At 43.3% G+C, this 21744-nt stretch overlaps 1 protein-coding gene across 2 annotated transcripts in view; it reads left to right on the forward strand.

The window, feature by feature from the left end:
- Positions 1-21744, forward strand: part of ANAPC4 (anaphase promoting complex subunit 4) — a gene marked incomplete at its 5' end in the record, with an annotated part of 37892 nt that overhangs the window by 10844 nt on the left and 5304 nt on the right. For both annotated transcript variants that reach the window (XM_014590292.1, XM_014590293.1), the window contains 13 exon segments: positions 3567-3653; positions 4326-4390; positions 5762-5804; positions 5913-5989; positions 7235-7335; positions 7417-7468; positions 11105-11160; positions 12606-12652; positions 13514-13570; positions 14454-14510; positions 17557-17650; positions 19992-20089; positions 21629-21690. In XM_014590292.1, the coding sequence (XP_014445778.1) occupies positions 3567-3653; positions 4326-4390; positions 5762-5804; positions 5913-5989; positions 7235-7335; positions 7417-7468; positions 11105-11160; positions 12606-12652; positions 13514-13570; positions 14454-14510; positions 17557-17650; positions 19992-20089; positions 21629-21690 (896 nt within the window).

The raw sequence follows: 21744 nt of genomic DNA on the forward strand, positions 1-21744 counted from the left end.
GCGGCGGCGCTGCCGAAGTTTCATACTTTCAAGTGAGTACGGAAACTGGATAGCTGCAAGCAGGAAATACATAGTTCGTAGGACCTTATTATCCGTTCTTCAGTATATTCCAGTCGTCCTTAAAGTAAAGCAAGCTCGGCATCTTCCAGTCCTTACACACTGAGTGTTACGGGTGTGATCCCACGGTTGCCTTCGCGTTTCAGTATCGTTGCCGTGGAAACAGTATTCTGATCTGGTCTCTTAGTGACCGTTTCGCTATTAACCAATTAACTTCGTACAGAATGTTTTCTTAGGACTCTGCTCCTAATAGGTCCATAATAATAATAATAACGATGATGATGCCGCCAATTAGCTACTGATTGTTTAGTGTGTGCTAAGTACTGAGTGTTTCAAATAATTCACTGGTGTTCTCACAACAACCTAACAGGGAGGAGGTGGTGGTATTACTACCGCCATGTTACAGGTGAGTTCACGGCACACAGAGACCTGGAGCTAGCTCCATGTCACAGAATTGGAAAGTGGTGCTCAGCCATCAGGCTCTGAGGTCCGTGTTCTTCCTCGGCACACGGCCTCTGGTGTAACGTGATCAGTTCTTACTGGGAACAATCTGTTTCATCGTGAGCTGAGTGTATTCTAGATCGTCAGACCCTTTAGACACTCATAGCAGGTTTGGAAAGCAGCCCTGTCTTAGTAAGAAACCGAGCCGGAATTTCCACTCTGCATTTAATCCAGCCCCGTGACCTAAGAACACACGAGCCCTGAACTCATAAACAGAGCAGATGTGCTGTGTGGTGTGTGGTGAAGTTCATAACTTTTTTTTGAGAGATTTTTTTGCCTCATGCACTGGCCAGAGAGACAGAAAATGAGAAATCATCCCCCAGGGGGTGGCCATGCCGCAGTCCCTTCTCCTTTCCTCTCCTCTTAGGATTTTGGGCACGTACGCACACACGCCTGGTGTGAGTTTTAAGCCACAGGGTCCGGGACTTGAACTACAGTTGCCTATGTGTGAGTCCGGTGATGTAGCCATTACACCATCTGCTGGTCCCAAATTATAGGAGGTTTATAAAGCTGGGCAGGATTTATCCATTTATTTTTTAGTTTCGCCAGAGAGCACGTGGACACACCAGAGACAGGGAGACGGAGAGGGAGAGGGATGACCAGTGGGGCGTGTCCTCCCTCTCCATCCGTCAGGACATGGGCATGCGTGCCACTGTGGTCCCCAGGCCGCCAGGGCTGGGATTCAGACTGCGGCCAGCTGTAGGAAACCTAGCTGCTGCTTAACCACCAGGCCATGGAGCCAGTCTGATGATGGACTCATTTTTGAAAGACACAAGTGCATCTGTCACTCCCATTATTCTTTTCATCCTGCAGCTGGAAACCAACCTACTGTATTCTTTCTTACCTGAAGTGACTCGGATGGCTAGAAAGTTTACTCACATTTCAGCTCTTTTACAGGTATGTGTCTAGTGTTCTCTATGCGAATATTTACTCTAAGCTTCTAAGGTTTCGTGTATATACACACACACATATTTTGTATATATATCTATGTGTATATATGTATGTAAATTTACGTGTGTGTGTGTATATGTATATATATACATTGTCCTTTTTTATTATTTTTTTTTTAAAGATTCTTGCCATAGAGCACATGGGCTCATTGGAGAGAGACCGTTGTGAGAGGGAAAGGGAGACCAGGGACAATGGCATGCTACAATTCCTTCTCCGTTCTCCTCCCAGGATTTTGGGCTTGTGTGCACATGTGCCCAGCCTGAGTTTCATGCTGGGACTGGGACTTGAACCATGGTTGGCCATGTGAGTCCAACGCTTTAACCACCACTCCACCTGCTGGCCCCATCCAGAAAATCTTAACCGTTTTATTTTGTAAAGCTGTCTGCAGTAGGGGGTGTCTCGTCTGATAGATTTATCTTTTTATAACATCCATTAATGTCAGAAAAGGAAAGCGAGGAAGTTACTGCCATTCAGTCTTATTTGCCACCCCCAAAGGAAAAGAAGAAAAATAGCGTGACTCTTTTAAAATATTCCTGTAAATAAAATACTATTTTCATTTTACTTGCAAATAACATGCTGTGGAAACAATAGTCTTCGTGTAAATTAGCCTTTGTTCCTAATAAGCCCACCCAGATTAGCCTCCAGTTGTGGGGGTGAGCAGTTTAGTTAAGGCTCGGCCAGAAAGGGGTCGGTCCAGGCCAGGCTTAGCTACTCGGCTCGGCTTGCTCATGCGGGCTGGCGTGTGTCCCTTCACTGCATGGCCTTCTCTCCATTCCACATCCACCATCCTCTAGGAAGTCGGTCCGCCCAGGCATGTCCCATGGTGTAGTTGGTGTAATGACTATGTCGCTGGACTCCCATGTAGTTGACCGCAGTTTGGGTCCCGGACCCAGTGGCTTAAACCCATGCTGGGTGCATGTGCATCCATGCCCAAGATCCGAGAGGAGAATGGAGGAGAAGGGATTGTGGCATGGCCATCCCCCTGGGGGATGATTTCTTGCTTTCTTTCTGTCTTTCTGGTGAGCACATGCGTCCTATAGCAAAAATTTCTCCAAAAAAAAAAAAAAAAAAGGAAGGGAGGAGAGGAGGGGCAGAAGTACAAGTGGAAATGTGCAGACTTCCGAGACCTTGGACTCGACAGGGTCATTTCTGTTGCGTTCTGTTAGTCGGAGAGAAACAAATGGCCTGTCCAGATTCACGTGCTTAAGAAGCAGACCCCTGGATAGCAAAGCCTCGAAGAATCAAAGCTGATTGTTTTGTTCTACTACTGTTCTTCCTTTGCTTGATGTCAAAGGTTTCTAGAAATGAGTATCTTTTTTTAAAAAAAAAATTGTTTATTTTTCATTTTTATTTACTCATTCATTTATTTATTTATTTTTAAATTTTGACCAGAGTGAGAGAGAGAGAGGGAAAGTGAGAAAGCAAGCCAACAGGTTCAGAACTCGAACCATGATTGGCCATGTGGAAGTGTCCACTGCCTTAACTACCATGCCACCTGCTGGTCCCTAGTATCTTTTTTTTTTTTTTTTTTTAATTTAATTTTATTTATTTTAATTTGGTGAGAGAGGGACAGAGAGAGAGAAAGAGAGAGAGAGAGGGAAAGTGAGAAAGCAAGCCACCAGTTGCGGGGCTTGAACTGTGGTCGGCCATGTGAGTGTCCAGCATCGCAACCAGCACGCCTCCTGCTGGCCCCAAGATCAATATCTTTTTAAGGATCCTGTTTGAAAAGTGAATAGCCGATCAAATCAGCTTTCTGACAGTGTACATAAAACATGCCTTATGTGGGAAGGTTGAGGATATTCGTGTCACCGGATAAAAACTAAAAGTATATTGTATCGTAAAGACGGTTAAAAGAATCATTGTCCATGTTCTGTAGTTACATGATTACCAAACGTTAGCCATGGTCTCTCTTTCTCCAGCTTACTGAGCTAAAAGAGTGTTTGAAAATAAATGCTGGGTTTTATTTTTTGAGACACTTGATAAGAAACGCTTTTTTAGTTAACATGTGATTTAAGCATTTTGTTATTATTTTAATATTGTTTCCTTTTTGTTAATAGTATATAAATTTGTCACTAACGTGTATGTGTGAAGCATGGGAAGAAATACTCATGCAGATGGATTCTCGTCTCACCAAATTTGTGCAGGTAACACAACCGGTTTCCCCCAGAGAGAGTTCATGCACAATGTCCATGTTTATTTTATAACGTACATGAAAATCATCCGTCTGATTTGTAAAGGGCGAAGGTCTTAATGGTTTGGTCTAATCTCAGACTGTTTTCTTTGAGAGACCGGCGAAGGGGACTCTGTTCCCAGTGGTACAACTTAGAGCTGACGGGGGGCAGGACTGACATGGAGCCGGGGGAGCGGGGGGAGCATGGGCAGGGGTGAGTGGCTGACAGGCTGCCTTCCAGTCACTGATACTGGTGGTCAGTGGACATCTGGAGTTGACGGGTGGTCGAGACAAGGAAAGGCAGTTGTGTTCCTGTAATTTTGAATAAATACGCTTATGATTGATTTATTTGACTTGTTTTTAGGTTTTTGCCATAGAACATGTGCACTTGCTGGAGAGAGGTGGGGGTTGGGAGTGAGATATCACCCTCTGGGGGACGGCCATGCCACGGTCCCTTCTTCACTCTCCTGGGATTCGGGACGTGCACACACCTGCCCATTTTGATTTTCAAGCTGCCGGGTCCAGCACTCAGACAGTGGTTGGCATGTGGGAGTCCCTCGTAACCACCACCCCACCTGCTGGCCCTGATAAGCTTATAGTTTTAAAAATATATGTCTTTTTTTTTTTTTTTTAAATTTTTGTCTAGGAAAAGAACACAACCACGTCAGTACAAGATGAATTCATGCATTTGCTGTTATGGGGGAAAGCAAGGTAATAATCTTAGGCTAGGTGTTCTTGCTTTTCCTTTTTTTTCTTGCAGTAATTTTTTTTCAATAGTAATTTATATTCATTGTAAAGAGAGAAAAATAGAATATTGTGTGGTACCTAAGACCAACAACAAAAAAATCCCAACATCCTTCTTTCAGCTTTCTTATGTACATACTAAAAATGTAAATATGGTCATTTTATGTGTATGTAAGCATTTTTCAAATGAATAGAAGTTTTAAAATTTTTATGTAGCCAAATCAGTGTTTTCCTTTATGGCACCTGCTTTTATGGTATTCTAAAAAACCTTTCTTTCTTTTTCTTTTTTTTTTTTTTGAGAGGTTTTTGCTGTAGGGCGTGTGCATTCACCAGAAAGACAGAGAGAGACATAGAGACAGAAAGTGAGAAATCAGCCCCCAGGGGGGATGGCCACACCGCAATCCCTTCTCCTCCATTCTCCTCTCGGGATCACGCACCTGGCGTGAGTTGAAGCCACTGAGTCCGGGATTCCAATCACGACTGACTACATGGGAGTCCAGTGGCATAACCACTACGCCAACTGCTGGTCCCTCTGAAAAACCTTTCTTAATAGTATTCAAAGATTTGTATTTTCTTTTAGAGCCTTTTATTTATTTTTATTTTTGAGAGATTTTTGCTATAGGGTGCGTGTGCTTGCTGGAGAGACAAGTGACCAAAGGCAAGAAATCACCCCCTGGGGGATGGCCACACCAAAATCCCTTCTCCTCTCTTCTCCTCTTGGGATCTTGGGTACACATGCACCACATGCCTGGTATAAGTTTCAAGTCACCAGGTTCAGAACTCGAACCATGGTCGACTATGTGGGAGCCACATAACCATTATGCCACCTGCTGGTCCCCTTCTGGAGTGTTTTTGCACCACACGCCCGGTATGTTTCAAGTCACCAGGTTCAGAACTCGAACCATGGTCGACTATGTGGGAGCCACGTAACCATTATGCCACCTGCTGGTCCCCTTCTGGAGTGTTTTTATGCTTTAGGTCTTATCCCATTCACGCGTTTCAGATGTGTGTAAGGCTGGCTTATTCATTTTTCTAAGTGTGTAGTTTTCGTCCAGTGTAATGTATTGAGTCTCCCACCTTCTCCTTACTAATGCGAATTGTCGTCTTGGCTTGACTCTCACAGATACTTGAGTCTATTCTTAGACGTCATGACAGTTTCCTGTTTTCTCTCTGTTCTTTCATTAATTCAAAAAAGTTCATTTTTCGTTGGGCTACTTTTTGTTAATTTTATTTATTTTTATTTCAAAATTGTGTTTACACTTTGACATCAGAAAAACTTAGTGATACTTTCAGATTTCAATAGAAAAATGACTAAAGGTTCTTTCTTTTTTATTACAGTGCTGAACTTCAGACCCTCTTGATGAACCAGCTCACAGTCAAGGTACCACTATTTATGTATTTAAATGGCTTTGAACACATTTTTTTTGTTGTTGAGTAGCATGTGGTGTCTTAGTTATATGATAAATATATTTATTTTTTTCTTTATTAGGGCTTGAAAAAGCTTGGCCAGTCAATAGAGTCATCATATTCCAGTATACAAAAGTTGGTCATAAGTCACTTACAGAGGTATGAAGTATGAAGGCGATGCAGAATTTTTTGCTGCTGCATCCACACGTACATGGCATTGGTCTTTTTGCAACTTTCTCGTTACCATCTGCATTTAAAAAGTATATATATTTATTTATTTAATTCCATTTGTTTTTATTATTTTTTTAAAACTTGACCAGAGAGAGCCAGCGAAAGAAGGGAAAAGGGAGAAAGCAAGCCACCAGGTCTGGGAGTCTGGGACTCAAGTCATGGTCAGCCATGTGAGTCCCATGCCCAGCCACCACACCACCTGCCGGCCCCATGTTATTGTTATTTTTTAACTTGTCCAGAGAGAGAAGGGGGAAGGGAGAAAGCAAGCCACCAGGTCTGGGACTCAAACCATGGGTGGCCGTGAAGGAGTCGAGCGCTCCAACAGCCACGCCACCTGCCGGCCCCTCCATTCTCTTTTTGAGCTTTTTCTAGCTCAAATTGTTGCATTGGCATTTGAGGGGTATTTTGGCCAACCCAATATTTAAAGGATAATAGCGCTGTAAAATTGTTTCATAAAGCAGGGATTTCTGCTTTATGACAACATCCTTTACCGGATAGACCCGTCTGGGCTATTTTCTCATTCAAACAACCATGAGGCCTATTTTGAAATAGAGCACATACCCTATTTTGAGCAGAGAAATCAGATGTCTTTGTGTATCATTTTAAAGTTTCCAAAGCATATTATGTATTTTTTTCACTTAACACCTTGGCAAAGTGGTTTTTTCCCAGTGATCTTCATTTTACACATTAGCCATTTTACGATGGTTAAAATTTCACCATCTTAACGTGAAAGTTAAGATGGAGCCTAGTGACTGTTCTCCCCCTTAGACCATCAGCCCTGTGAGGACCCTGTCGTTCTGCTCACTGTCATGTCCCCAGCGTCTGACACAGTGCCTGGCCTCAAGTCAGAGCTACTCGGTATTTGCGAAAAGTCGAATATGTTGTCGGGAGTATGAGACGGTCACATAACTGTCTTAAATGTGCCAGGACTGACAACGAACACCGTTTGATCGTCTCACAGAATTTAACCTCGTGGTCTTGTATTCATCCCAGTGGGCATGACAACCCATTGATTCTGCTGTGAGCTTTAGATCTGGTTTTGAAATAATTATTTCTCATAGAAAGAAAATCAAAGTTGCTTTGAGTTTTTATGTCATGAAATGTAGCGGTGTTTAGGCACGGTCGTAGCTGCCTGTCACCCCGATAATATGAACTTACTCCTTCTGCTTATAGCGGCTCCGAGTCTTTGCTGTATCATTTAAGTGAACTGAAAGGAATGGCCTCGTGGAAACAGAAATATGAACCTCTTGGGCTCGATGCCTCAGGAATTGAAGGTAGAGGTTGAATTTCTCCACAGAGCACATTGAAGCCAGTTTATCTATTTGACAAATGACATTTATAATTTCCCCCCGTAGATGCTATTACTGCCGTGGGTTCCTTTATCCTCAAGGCCAATGAACTCCTCCAGTAAGTATCGGGGGTTTCAGGTCCACTTTTTATTTAAAGAAGAACTGAGGAAGTTGTCATGGTTCTCTTAAAATGAGATTTTACATTTAAAAAAAAATAAAAAGGCCTGTCCGTGATTAAAACAAGCCGTAGCACAGAGGCCTTACTGAGTGGAACTGTTTCCCTATCCTGCCCTGGTCCTCCTTCCAGAGGGAGTTATTGGAACTCCTGGGATTGTTTGAGTATTTCTAAGTGATATGATTATACAGCATCCTTTTTCTCTCTCTCTCTCTTTTTTTTTTTAATTTGCTATACGGCACATGTGCTTGTCAGAGAAAGAGGGAGAAGAAGCAAAACATCATCCTCCTAGGAGTGGATGGCCACCACCAATCCATTCTACTCTGACTCTCAGGATTGTGAGAGAGATTTTTGCTACAGAGCTCACGTGCTCGCCAGAGAGACAGAGAGACAGAAAGCAAGAACATGCGCCCGGTGTGAATGTAAGCCCCCGGGTCTGACAGGAGAGTGAACGTACTAACGGAACAGGTGGGCTGCTGTGGGCCCAGGCTTCTCTCGTGGGAGCAGTCAGGTGAGGCCCCCGCAGGAGTGGGGCACAGCGGGTAAGCAGCTGGGCGAACCAGGCTGGGTGAGCGAAGCAAGCCAAGAGAGGGCAAGAGAATGGAAGCAAGAGCTTGAATAAATCGGCAACCTCCAGTCCGAACTAGATTGGGAGGGAGGTGAGGACGGGGCATGAGAACCAGTGAAAGGTATAGAACCCGTACAGGGTGGTCCTGGTGGGACAGTGGCTGGGTCTCTGGAGAGAGGATTCTGGACGGAAAGAACTGGTTGGTTAGTGGATGCTTGCCATCAGATAGATGGGGTTGGTGACAACAGGGTCTGCAGTGCGAGCTTTAGTGTAAGTGCTGGGGTCAGCAGAGGGTGTGGAGGTGAAGACACTGGACCCCACATGGTCAAATGGGTTTGAGTCCCAGACCCGGTGGCTTGAAAGACATGCCGAGTATGTGTGTGCCCAAAATCCAGAGAAGAGAAGGGAGGATAAGGGATTGCAGTGTGGCCATTCCCCTGGGGAGTGATTTTACACTTTCTTGCTCTCTGTCCGTCTCTGTCTCTCCTGGTAGCCCACTGCCCTATAGCCAAAAAAAAAGAGTAAGTACTTAAAGTGAAGTTGGAGGATGAGCTCACTGAACTGAACCATTTTGTTGAATTTCTTATTAGGACAATCTTGTTTCTTTAATGATTTCTTGTTTCTTTAATGATTTTCAGAGCTCCGATCTTGTTTTATTGATGTGACATTCTCTCCAATCTTTCTCATTAATTAGATTTTTTAAGAAGTCTCTGTTCTTCCTGAATTATTTCCACCTCATGCATTACTTTTCTGCTTATCTTGGGATCTTGTTACAAGATTTCTTCAACTATGATATGCTTGGTGGTTCTCTTGTGCTTATTCATGAAGCAGTGTCAAGCTGCCTATCATCCCCGTGTGCCAGGGCAAGGAGAGCTTTGCCTTGGCCTGCCGGTGCCCACACAGAACTGCCTTAGGTCTGCTCAGTTTCTTTTGTTTCTTTGAAGAACCCTCTGTTTTTAACTGACATGCTTCTTATTTTTGGCAAAAGAGCTTCTTAGTCCCTGCATTTTTCCAGTCTGTCCCCTGTGTCCAGCACCACACAGCAGCCTGGTGTCTTCTGCTGAGCCTGACATTGGTCAGGTCTGAGCAGCTGGGATTCTGGGTCTCCCAGGGCAGGCAGCCTCCTCCCGGCTGCCCTCTCTGGGCACTGTTAGGCACGTGGCCTCCACCTCTGACCTTTATCAGTCACCATCGTCACTGGCTTTTGACGTTTCTAAAACTTAACTGCTTTTCTTTACTGTTCTCTGCGTTCCTGGGAGCTGGTACTGTTCTCGTTTTTTGTGGGTTTGGAGCACAGAAAGCCCTCCCCACTCTGTCATGTCAGTGGGGTTTTAGAAAGCAGAGCTGTAGATGCTTGTGCTCAGAAGATAGACTGAGAGGAGAGCGTGGATTCTGTGATCTGTTCGGTTCACCATGTTTGCTGAGAGCAAATATAAGAGACTAAGTTTCCTGTGATCACCTTTGCATAGACGGGAAAGGTGCTTTAATTTCTGGCTCCTTTCAGATAAATGAAACAGAGCATAATTATAGATTATCGATGGAAGAACTGAGCCTGTGAGAATTCTGATTTAGCCTGGTTGCTCGGAGGGGAGTGAGGGTATCTTGATTGGGAAAGAAACTAAATAATTTTTTTTAAATTGTTGGCTTAAAAAGGATTTCAATGATACGGCTTAGCAACCTCAGAGATGGTGCAGTCTTTTATTTCAGGTGTTTTACTTTGTACAGAAAGGTTAATGATCTCGACCTACTTCAGCAGTAGTTCTCTGAACCTTGATGCTTAGAAAGGGCTTTGAGATTTATGGGAAGCGCAGGTATTATTTGCTTAGAGTAATTATCTTAAAGATAGGAACTTAAATAAGATTTTTTAAAAAAATGATACTCATCTCTGTATTTGGAAACAATTTCATTGAACTGAAGATAATTTCTATTTAAAACACTTCATTTTTTTACTGCAATTGTGTAAAGCCTAGGGAAATTGAGTTTTTGAGATCTCAGTCATTATTAAAATAAAAATCCAACCTTCCACAAATAATGTCCATTGATGTCAGAGACAGTGACATAGTACAGATTTATAATAATGTTTCAGGACCAACAGTTGGCGTGATGGCTATGTCGCTATTTCAGGACCAACAGTTGGCGTGATGGATATGTCGCTGAACTCCCGTGTAGTCGACCGCAGTTTGAGTCCCGGACCCAGTGGCTTAAACTCAGGCCGGGCACATGTGCGTGCGTACCCAAGATCTCGAGAGGAGAACGGAGGAGAAGGGATTGCAGCATGGCCATCCCTCCTGGGGGGGTGATTTCTCATTTTCTGTCTCTCTGTCTCTCTCTTTCTGGCAAGCGCATGCGCCCTATAGCAAAAACCTCTCCCCCCAAAAAAAGAAAACAAGGAGAAAAAAAAAAGATTTATAATGATGTTTCTGTTGAACATTCTGGTCTGTTTTATCTTCTTATGGACCAGTGAGTATTTTTTTTTATAATTATTTATTTTAAATTTTATTTATTCATTCATTTATTTTAATTTGACCAGAGAGAGACAGAGAAAGAGAGAGAGAGAGAAAGTGAGAGAGCAAGCCACCAGGTCCAGGACTTAACCGTGGTCGGCCATGTGGAAGTGTCCAGTGCCTTAACCACCATGCCACCTGCTGGTCCCCGAGTATTTTGATGTTTTTTTTTTTAACAGAGATTAGTGCTGAAAACTCATTTTTCCTTTGCAGAATTGGCAAAGACTTTCCTCCTTTACTGAATGCCAGGAAACACTGCTCTCCTATTTGTGGCAAGGCTGTTGTAATCAGTTCTTTGCTTTATTTTGGAAAAGAATCAGGATGTGCTTTTTTGAGATTTTATTTTTAGGTGTGAGTTTGATTTGTAAAATCTGCTGTCTAAAGACTTACATGTCATCCAGATAGGATGAAATAGAAGAGTAAGAACTATTGTATTCCATGACAATTGAGCAATGATACATGACCCCCATGTAATAATCTTATTTTATCTTTTTTTTTTTTTTTTAGAGTTATAGATAGTAGTATGAAAAACTTCAAAGCATTTTTTCGGTGGCTTTATGTGGGTAAGTTACTTGAGGGAAGGGTTTTTAGTAATACTTTGGGACAACCCTGGGAGTGTCATCCCAGACCGGTTCAGTTTCTCAGGCTTATAAAAGTGCTTTTGTTTAAAAACTGAATGTGATGCAGATGTTAACACTTGAAGTTCTTAGATATTTCTCAAAACACTTCCAGTGCTAGTCAGCATGGGGGAGAGTGTTTATCAGGCCAGCCCGTCTCAGATCTGAGTTGTTAATTAAAATAAATTGCAGTATGAAAACTGAACGAGTCTTTAGAAGGAATCATTTTCTTTGACAAAAGTAGTAGTTTGTTTTACATACCCTCCTTGGAGGTAACATAGGAGGTTTCTGTGCTTTCTGCATTTGTTGACTCTCTTAAGAATCAGGGTTAGAAGGAGGAGGAATGACTGCTCAGTCCTTACCATTCGAGCAGAACATTGCAGACAGCATTGCGTTGGAGAGCTCCAGATACGATCATCATCCTGGCTTTGCCCCCAGTAGCTGGGTGGCCTTGGTTTCCCCATTGTGCTGTATAACCTCCAGGCGGGCAGGGGCTTGGTTTATATCGCTGTGTCTCTAACTCCAATCGTATGCCCAGGAAGTCTTTTTTGGAATGGGTACATGAACAAATAAGTGGAATTAGACTGTAGCCAATGTTTCAGGTCATTTAGAAGTTTAAATGGTTAAAGACGGATTGTAAGCTGTGTTCGTGAGAGTACTTATGATGTGCTGGTTACTAACCAAGCCCGGTTCAGTGAGTCCAGACACCATGCAGACACACAGGCAGCCTGCTTCGTCTTCCCTGAGGCGGACACGATACAGAAAACACAGTGCCGTTAGCCCCGTGCTAGGACAAGAAGAATCAAAGCCTATAGATCAAAGGGTACATAAGTTGTGTGTGTGTGTGTGTGTGTGTGTGCGTGTGTGTGTGTGCATACGCACCTGCATACACATGTAAATCTCAGTGCAGACGTATTTGTGCAGCATAAAAGGCCAAGGGAAATGGATATATTCCTTCGATATTGGAAGGCTTCGTAGGAAGGCTTCGTAGGAAGGCTTTGTGTGCAGGTTTTAAGAGAATGTCACAAGGTATAGGAAGGCTCTGTGTGCAGGTTTTAAGAGAATGTCACAAGGTAGGAGGAGGAATTCATACACACCTAGTTTTAGCACAAGATCTCAGATTGTTTGTAATGTTGGGGGGGTTGAGTCAGAGAAAAAGAAAACTAGCGGTTGAGACTCACTAGACCAACAGTTTTGAACCTGAAACGGTAAATCAAATTTGAGTTCCTCATCCTATGGTTTTTGGAAGAAAACAAGTTTCTCTTGGTGAAAAGAAGCTGTTTAAAATAGAAGATTTAGTTCAATAAAACATATTTAGTCTTTAAAAGGTATCATCATCAAAACTGTGTTTTTAAAGAGAGTTTTTTTAACTTTGGACTTTGTATTTCCAGCAATGTTAAGAATGACGGAAGACCACGTGCTTCCCGAGCTGAATAAGGTAGGGTCCTAGGGATCTTCCTGGCGTGTTCTGTTGCCTTGTTCAGTGTGACTCTGAGTATCATCCTGGTGTTCTCACAGTAGTTACTAATAGGACAGCAGGTTGTAGACCTTCGACGGATCCCTTAAGCTATTTGTTTTTAAGAAATTGGTATGTTTTATGTATTTTTTCATCTCAAAGAATACCTTTATTCTTATGGCTATGTAAATTTATAACTTTGGGGACCAGCAGGTGGCATGGTGGCTAAAGTGCTGGACTCCCACGTGACCAACTTCAGTTTGAGATCCAGACCCAGCAACTTGAAAATCATGCCAGCATGTGGGTGCATGCTCAATACCCCGAGAGGAGAATGGAAGAGAAGAGATTGAAGTGTGGCCATCCCCCCTGGGGAATGGGTTTAAAAATGTGTGATTACAGGGGCCAGCAGATGGCATGGTGGTGAAGGCACTGGAGCCCACACGGCCAACTGCGGTTTGAGTCCCAGACCCAGTGGCTTCAAAGACATGCCGAGCATAGTGTGTATGTGCCCAAAATCTCAAGAGGGGAATGAGGAAGAGATTGCAGAGTCGTCATCCCCCAAGGGAGGTTTCTCATTTTCCTTCTCTTTCTCTAGTGAGGGCCTGTGCCCTGTGACAAAAATCTTTAAAAAAATAAAAAGTTTAATTACATTGTTGTCTGGTCCCCAGGAGTTCCTTTTTTCACAGTTGCATTAACTCTTATGTCTTTGAAGGAAGTTTACCTATTTTCCCCTGGTTTTTAGTAAACAGTAAAAAATCTCTTTTGTTACTGCATAATATTTTTTTAATCAGGAAGCTTTCTTTTATCATGTGTTTTCCTTTTGTCCCTTTTTGTTGCTGCTAGATGACTCAAAAAGACATCACATTTGTTGCAGAATTTCTTACTGAACATTTCAATGAGGTAAGAAATGAGTGTTTCTATAATGCAGTCTTTTTAGAAAAAGAATGGCAGTATACTTGGGTAATGATAAGAACTAATTAAATTTAACCCAATTTAATTGGAGTCCTTAGCAATTTCCCGTTTGAAAAAATGGCTGAAGTAAATAATAGTGGTGTTTATTTATTAAACGTAAAGTCTGTAAATCGGACTTTATGTATTTTTAAATGAATTCTTTTTAATTTGCTAAAAGGGCACATGTGCTCACCAAAGAGAGACAGAGGAAGAGAGAGAAAGCATTCCCAATGGGCCGCGGTCACACTGCAGTCCCTTCTCCCTCCTCCACGTCACTGGGATTCGAGCACGTATGACAGGCACCTGGTGTGTTCCTTTCTCAAGCCAGTGGGTCTGGGGTTTGAACCACGAGGTCCGCTGTATGGGATTCAGCTCCCTTAACCACCAGGTCCTGGATATGGCCCCATAAATCGAACTTTATATGTATGTTTTACAATCCATGAGAGAACAGAGTGGGCCAGCCGGTGGCCTGGTGGTTACAGTGGCTTGCTCCCCACACGGTTGACTGTGCGGTTCAAGTTCTAGACCCTTAGGCCCGAAAAACATGTAGGATGAACGTTCACGCAGGCTCTGAATTCCAAAAGGCAAAGGAATGGAAGAGAAGGGATTGCAGTATGACTCCCCTCTTGGGAGGCACTTTCTCAGTTCCCTCTGTCTGTTTCTCTCTGACCAGGGCATGCACCCTTTGGTAAAATTTAAAAAAGAAAAAAGAATAACTGCCCCTAACAGCTGTCTTAAAAAAAGAAAAGTTTTTAGTTTAGATCTTAAGATTTGTTTTTTCTTTGGCTTTTAGGAATTGACCTAAGAATTAAACCATATTTATTCTTTCCAGGCTCCAGACCTTTATAATCGCAAAGGAAAATACTTTAATGTTGAAAAAGTTGGTCAGGTATGGGCTTTGAACTGATTTTAATTATTAATCTGTTTTGATGTTTAAGAATTAATTTTAAAAGCTTAGCAGTGTTAATTTTTATTATCCAAAGTTTGCAAGAAGTAATACAATCCCAATTATGTAGCATCCCAGTTCTTTTAGTCAGATAACCAGAAAGCTGCAGTTTCTAAACTTATTGACATCAGCATTCATTTATATTTGAAAAAATTATTCAAGTTCCAAAAAGAGCTTTCGTTTGTGTGGGTTGTTATCTATTGATGATATATATTATTAGGTGTTAAAAGTTAAAATAAAAAATTATATCTTAAAATAATAAGATCATTTACCATGACATATTAACATTAATGTCCTTATTGAAAAGTAATAGTGTTTTATAAAACAAAAGTAATTTAATGAAAATTGGCATTGGTTCACACTTCTGCAAATCTTTTTGGTGTACTGCTAAATAGAAGAAGGTAAGTTTTTATGTCTGCTTCTGCATTCAGTCTTTTTAGTATGTTGTTTTTGTTAGCGTTTATCAAAATCTGGCCTCACACAGACGTGTATTTGGGAAGGAAGAAGTACTGTTACAGATTTTCCGGATATTGCGGAGATTTTTTGATACCTCAAGTCCTGACACTTGATGGTATCTCTCTCTCTCTCTTTTGTTTTTTAGAGAGATTTTTGCTATAGGGCACATGTACTTGCCAGAGAGACTGAGGGAGACAGAGAGACAGAAACAAGAAACCACCCACCAGAAGGGATGGCCATGTCGCAACCCCTCTCCTCCACTCTCTGCTCCGGATCTTGGTCATGCACACACACTCCTGGCATGAGTTTTAAGCAGCCGGTTCCAGGACTCAAACTGCCGTCGACTACGTGGGTGGGAGTCCAGTGACTTAACCATTACGCCATCTGCTGGTCACATTTGATAGTATCTTAAAGGTTAGCTTCCATGTAGATCTAATTTGCATTAGGGAACTTTTTATATTGTTACATTAAAACTCTCATTTACCTTATGCTTGGAATCAAACTTTTTACTTTTAAAGAATTAATTTTATTTATTATTATTATTTTCAATTTGACCAGTGAGAGACAGAGTGCCCCTGCCTGAGGGTAAAGAGATAGGGTAGCCGAGGGGAGGGGCTGTGGATTAAGAATGACAGACAGATAAAGTGGGATTCAGGTGGACCCAGAGGCTGCTGGAGAATGCCATGGCCCCGAGCTGTTCTGTGCTCACTGTTTTTTTTTTTTCTTAATTTCATTTTTTAGAAAAATATCATATTTCACTTTATTTTTTAAATTTGATCAGAGAAGGATAGAGTGAGAGAGAAAGAAAGAGAAAGTGAGAAAGCAAGCCACCAGGTCCAGGGCTTGAACCACAGTCGGCCACATGGGAGTCCAGCCCCTTAACTATCATACCACTTGCCAGTCCCCTGTGCTCACTCTTTTGTAGGGGAGGCAAAGCCAAGTGTTTCAGCTGTGGAGTATCTTATGGTTCTCAACAAGCCTTCCTGGCCTCCTCTGGCTGACCTCGGTTTCTTCTATCTGTAAAGCCCAGCAGTAGGTTTTGTCTTTGTTTAGAGCTCTTGCATGCCCTGCAGCGATAGTACAAAGACTGTCCACCCTAAGGTGCTCCCTGCAACAGAGAGGGAAAGTGAGACAGCAGGCCCCCAGGTCCAGGGTTCGCACCAGGTCAGCCATGTGGTAATCCAGTGCCTTCACCCACCATAGTACCTGCTGGCCCTAGAAAGGAACGTCTATCCACATGCTGACAGTTTTCGTTCTACGGGAACCAAAAGTCAGGCTTGATTAATACCCCTGCCAGACTAACCAGGAAAGCCTTGGAAGTGCTGTGAAGCTGTCAGATACACAGAGCACATGTAGGTTTTCCAGAATTTCAGTTCCGGGTTGAGAGTTTAAATTTTATCATTGGCAACAAATACTGCCATTTGTTTTGCCCAGAGTGACGAGTTCTTCCCTTTCTTCTCAAGAACTTACCCGCCAGGTAGCCACGTATGAGTCATCAGCTTGTCTTCCTGTCATTCTTTCAAGTGAAAATGGAATTTCATTTGGAAAAAGTGAAGAGGGAGCAGCTCCATGGCCTAGCCATCCCACGTGGCTGTCTGCACAGTTCGAATCCCAGCCCTAGAAACTTGAAAAACACACCAGGTGCATGTGCTCTCATGCCCCAAACCCCACAGGGTGGAGAAGTGGAGGGGAAGAGATTGCGAGCCCCACGTGGCAAGTGCTTTCTCCCTTTCTGTCTCTCTTTGGCGATCCTATGTATCCTTTGGCAAACTAAATAATAATAATTTAAAAAAAAATTACCTGGCTTTACTGACACGAAGCAGTTGTGTCACTGCTTCCTGTTGAGATACCCGTCAGTTTAGTGTGCAGTAACACAGCCTTACGTGTACTTCTCAGCTCCGTCACGTAGACTGTAACCGATTCATACTCAGGGGTTGAGATTGTAAAATGGTAACTCGGTGTCTTCATCAAGGAGACGTGAACCTTTCAAGCGTGCGGTGAAGCAGAACCCAGTGATGGTGTGACTTGGGGCTGCGACCGTGACTCTTAGTGGAGCCTCTCGTTGTCCCCATTCTCACAAATGTCCACAGTGGAAAGGGCAGGTCACATCTTGGGATTATTTTCAAACTAGCACTGACCTGGTAGACCCCTGGAAGTATCTTGGGCACCCCCAGGGGTCTGCAGGCCACACTGAAATACAGCTGCCACAGATTATATTGACGGTTCTTCCTGTAGAACTAACGTATAATTCACATATCTAAAATATGTTCAGATATAACATATAAACACGGTTTCAGTTCAGTTTACGTTCCGTACATCTGTGACATTCTGATCTCTTCCCAGCTTGCAGTTTGCTTAGTTGCCTGGCATTGAGCACATTTCGAGACCCTCGGTTTAGAATAAGGGTCATATACTTGGAGAGAAGTTGGCGGTGAAACCAAAACTTACTAAATAGAAAAATGTTAATATGAACAATTCCTGGAGCCTTGTCCTTGGGCACACCATAATTAAAATTTGAATTCTGTATTTCCAGTACTTGAAAGACGAAGATGATGATCTGGTGTCGCCCCCAAACACAGAAGGGAACCAGTGGTATGACTTCCTTCAACATAGCAGCCACCTGAAAGGTATCTTGTCAGTCACATAGATATAGCCATGTGTTTATTTATTGGAATGTTCTTATTTACTTGAGACCAGGTCCAAGCTTACTGATTACTTATCTAGGATTCTTAAAACTTACTTTTTTTGTGTCCACTTAATGTGATTTAGAAATAGCAAGATAGGGCCAGCAGATGGCGTGGTGGTTTAGGCTCTTGAATCCCACATGCGCAGTTTGAGTTCCGGACCCAGTGGCTTGCAAACCATCTGGCCATCTAAGCCTCTGTACCCAAAGGGAATGTGGGGCGTGGCCATCCCCCTGGGGGGTGATTTGTCATTTCTCTCTCTCGGCAAGCACACAGGCCCTGCAGCAAAACAAACAAACAAACAAAAACAAAGACAAGATAACAAATAGCAAGGCTGCTAAGCATTCCTCTGTTGTCATTTTCCGGCCCTGTGAAAAACAGCCTAGTGAGGGAAAATGTCTAGAGCGAACTGGTGGAGAAGTGTGTTTGCAGTTCCAGTTCATTAACTTCTGCAAACAGGGGAGGATTCTTACTTCCGGTGTGGACTGGTTATGCCTTTTCATTCTCTAGGATCTCCAAATGTTACCATATTGAAAAACGATTTATCTAGCATTATTAGGGACCTCACACGCAATAGCAACCATTAAATGTTTCAGACTTTTTACCACTTCCGATTAAAACATTTTTATAGCAAATATGTCTTGGCTTTCTTAAAGGACAGTCTGACCACAGCTTAGCAATTCCTGAGATCCTTAGGGTAAGGCTGACTTTTATCCTGTGCTTGCTCTGTGCTGTCGTACTCACACATGTGACCGCTGTTAATCCTCACAAGAACCCATGGGGGTGGTACTGGTTATTTCCGTTTGCTAATGAGGAAACCGAAGGTTAGAGAAGGCCCGAGATCACAGCCCGGGAAGGGATGGAGCTCAGAATCTGTTACAATCAAAGCCTGCAGTCGGAGCTGGACTCGGCAGTAATCTCTGCCCATGTGTGGTTGCTGCTCTTCTGGATGAGTGGATGAATGAGGGCGAGACTTGTGATACCCAGAACTTGACTTATGGCTCTTTTGTTTTAGCCCTGGAAGTCCAAATTCTTTTCCAGGGCAGGTCTTACTCTGTATTGCTTGAGTCTCGAGATCAGTAGAGTGAGGTGCTAATGTAAATCAGCCAATGAATGCGCGGAGGCTGAAAGGGCAGTAGAATGCCCTCTCTTACCGTATTCTGTGTCCAGGAAGTGGGAAGGATGCCTGCCAAGGCCCATGACAGGTGTGTTGGAAGCAGTGACACCTGGCCCCTGCCTCTGTACGGGCTGATACATAAGCATATATAAACACACACACGTGTACATACAGTTTTATTCGTTTGTTTTGGTTTTCATTTTTTGTGTGAAGACAGTGGCTTGGTTTGTTACCTCAGCTTCCCAGGTTTTTTGTTTTAAGGCAGTGGCTTGGTTTGTTACCTCAGCTTCCCAGGTAGCTGGGACTAAAGGCCTGCACCACCATATTCAGATCTGAGGGTGGACCAGGGAGCAAACAGAGCCTTTGTGTGACAAATACTGATCCTGGGAACTTCACTGGGTTAAAACTAGGTCCTACCCTCTTCTCACCCCCCCCCCATCTTGTATGTCTGAAAAAGAAAGGACTGATCTTAGCTGCAGACCTCGTAGCCAACTAAGATGTACTTCAGATTAGTTCCATCTTTTAAGTGCTCAAGGTTTTGGTAGTGAACTTGAGTTTGAACAAGCCATTAATCTCTCAGCCTCTTTTCTTTCCTTTTTTTTTTTTTTTAAAGAGAGATTTTTACTATAGGGTGAATGGTCTCATCCAGAGAACAGAGAGACAGAAAGTGAGAAATCACCCCCCAGAGGGGGGATGCCCATGCCACAGTCCCTTCTCCTCCATTCTCCTCTCATGATCTTGGGCACACATGCACATGTACCTGGCATGAGTTTTAAGCCTCTGGGTCCAGGACTTGAACTGTAGTCAACTACGTTGAGTCCAGCAACATAGCCATTACGCCATCTGCTGGTCCCGGAATGTTTATTTTATTACAGCGCCGTGGCTCCTAGGTCCCTCCATCCTTCTTACATCCAACAGAAGTGTACTGTTAGGTCTTGGTGCGACTAGGCTTGTGCTAATTGCGGCTGTTTTCGTGGGCTGTCAGCGGGAGGTGATGAGAGGCCGAGGCCACGTCCATGTTCTATGAGGGGTGTGGAGGATCGAGTGGCCAGCGGGAATTACACCACGGCAGGGGCTGTGGGCTGGCCCTAACGGCGGATTCTTCGTTCCTACTCACCAGTGTGCTGTAGCTTTTTCATTTTTGTTTCTGTTTTTGTCTGAAACTAGAAAGTCCTTTGCTATTTCCATATTATCCTCGAAAATCCTTGCATTTTGTGAAAAGGCGGATGGAGAACATTATTGACCGATGTTTGCAAAAGCCAGCGGTAAGTTGGAAAGGAATGCACGTCTTTCTGTGGGAGCCAGGGTATTTGTGTGTGGCTCCCTAACGTCGGTTATTAGGATGAACTCTGTGAAAATGCTCATATTCAACTGGTTTTGGCTAACAGTATGCAGATTTTATTTTTAAGATCATTTATCTGGGCCAGCAGGTGGTGTAGTGGTTATATCACTGGACTCATGTAGTTGACCACAGTTCGAGTCCCAGACCCAGTGGCTTAAAACTCACACCAGGAATGTGTGCATGCCCAAAATTCTGAGAGAAAACTGGAGGAGAGGGGATTGTGGCATGGCCATCCCCACTGGGGTTGATCTCTCACTCTCTGTCTCTCTGGTGAGTGCATGCATTATATAGCAAAAATCTCTCTTTATCAGAAATAATAATAATCATCATCATCATTTATTTATTATTTTCCTTTATGATGTAACACTGAATGAGAGAGAGATGGGCACTCTCCTTGGGTCTGGTCAAGCCACAGTCCCCTTCCTGCAGCCCTCCTGCCCCTTGATCATACATGGCCAGCACATTACATCCTCACACACTTGCCCAGTGTGTTTCAGGCTGATCGGGCCTGGGGTTCAGGTCGCAGTAGCCATGTGAGATCCGGCTTCTCCGGTAGCACATTACTGCTATGCCACAGGGCCGGCCCACAAAAACGGTGGTTTCATGTGGTTCAGCCTACTACTCCTAGCTGGTCAGTTTCTTACATAGTTTTTAAAACAGTGCAGGATTTCTTTTTTTTTTTTTTGGAGAGCTTTTCCGTGTGAGGCATGTGCGCTCACCAAACAGAGACAGAGACACAGAAAGCAAGAAATCACCCCCCAGGGGGATGGTCACGCTGCAATCCCTTCTCCTCCATTCTCCTCTCGGGATCTTAGGCACGCACGCACACGCGCCCGGCGTGAGTTTTAAGCCACCGGGTCTGGGATGTGAACCGCGGTCGACTACGTGGGAGTCCAGCGACATAGCCATTACGCTAACTGCTGGTTCCCAACAGTGCAGGATTATTGAAAATGTTGGCATCCTTAATATTCTACTTGGTCCGGAACAAATCCCTATTAGTGGTTTTAGTTACAGTGTCAAATTTTTTTTTTTTAAGAATTATTTTATTGAACTTTCTTTAGTTTTACTTTGACCAGAGAGGGGCAGAGGGACAAAGAGCGAGAAAGTGAGAAAGCAAGCCACAGTGGTCAGCCATGTCTGAGTCCAGCGCCCTTAACCACCATGCCACCTGCCGGCCGCACAGAGTGTCAGTGTTTACAGCTGGATATAAACCAATCCATGATGTCACAAAACTGGAGGGAGGTGGCACCGAGCCTGCCATGTGTTAGCTCCAAGGTGGTTTTCAGCTCACAGGTGTCTCTCTTTTCCTTACTGTCAGAGCTGTCATTAAAGTTTCTCGTGTGTGCATTTGGTGATAGACAGTATTTGACTATGTTAGAACAGTGACTCTGTCACTGTCGGGGTAAGAGTATCTATGTGCATGTCTGTACTCTAATCAGTTCTTCGATATTATTTTATGTAGGATGTAATTGGAAAGTCGATGAATCAAGCAATCTGTATTCCATTATATAGAGACAATAGAAGGTAATCCTGTTTATTTTTTCGATGGTGTGGTTCAGCCGCCCATTTAAATTTTTC

The sequence above is a fragment of the Tupaia chinensis genome, unplaced genomic scaffold (genome assembly GCF_000334495.1).
Source record: "Tupaia chinensis unplaced genomic scaffold, TupChi_1.0 Scaffold000426_1, whole genome shotgun sequence".
Classification (NCBI taxonomy): Eukaryota; Metazoa; Chordata; class Mammalia; order Scandentia; family Tupaiidae; genus Tupaia; species Tupaia belangeri.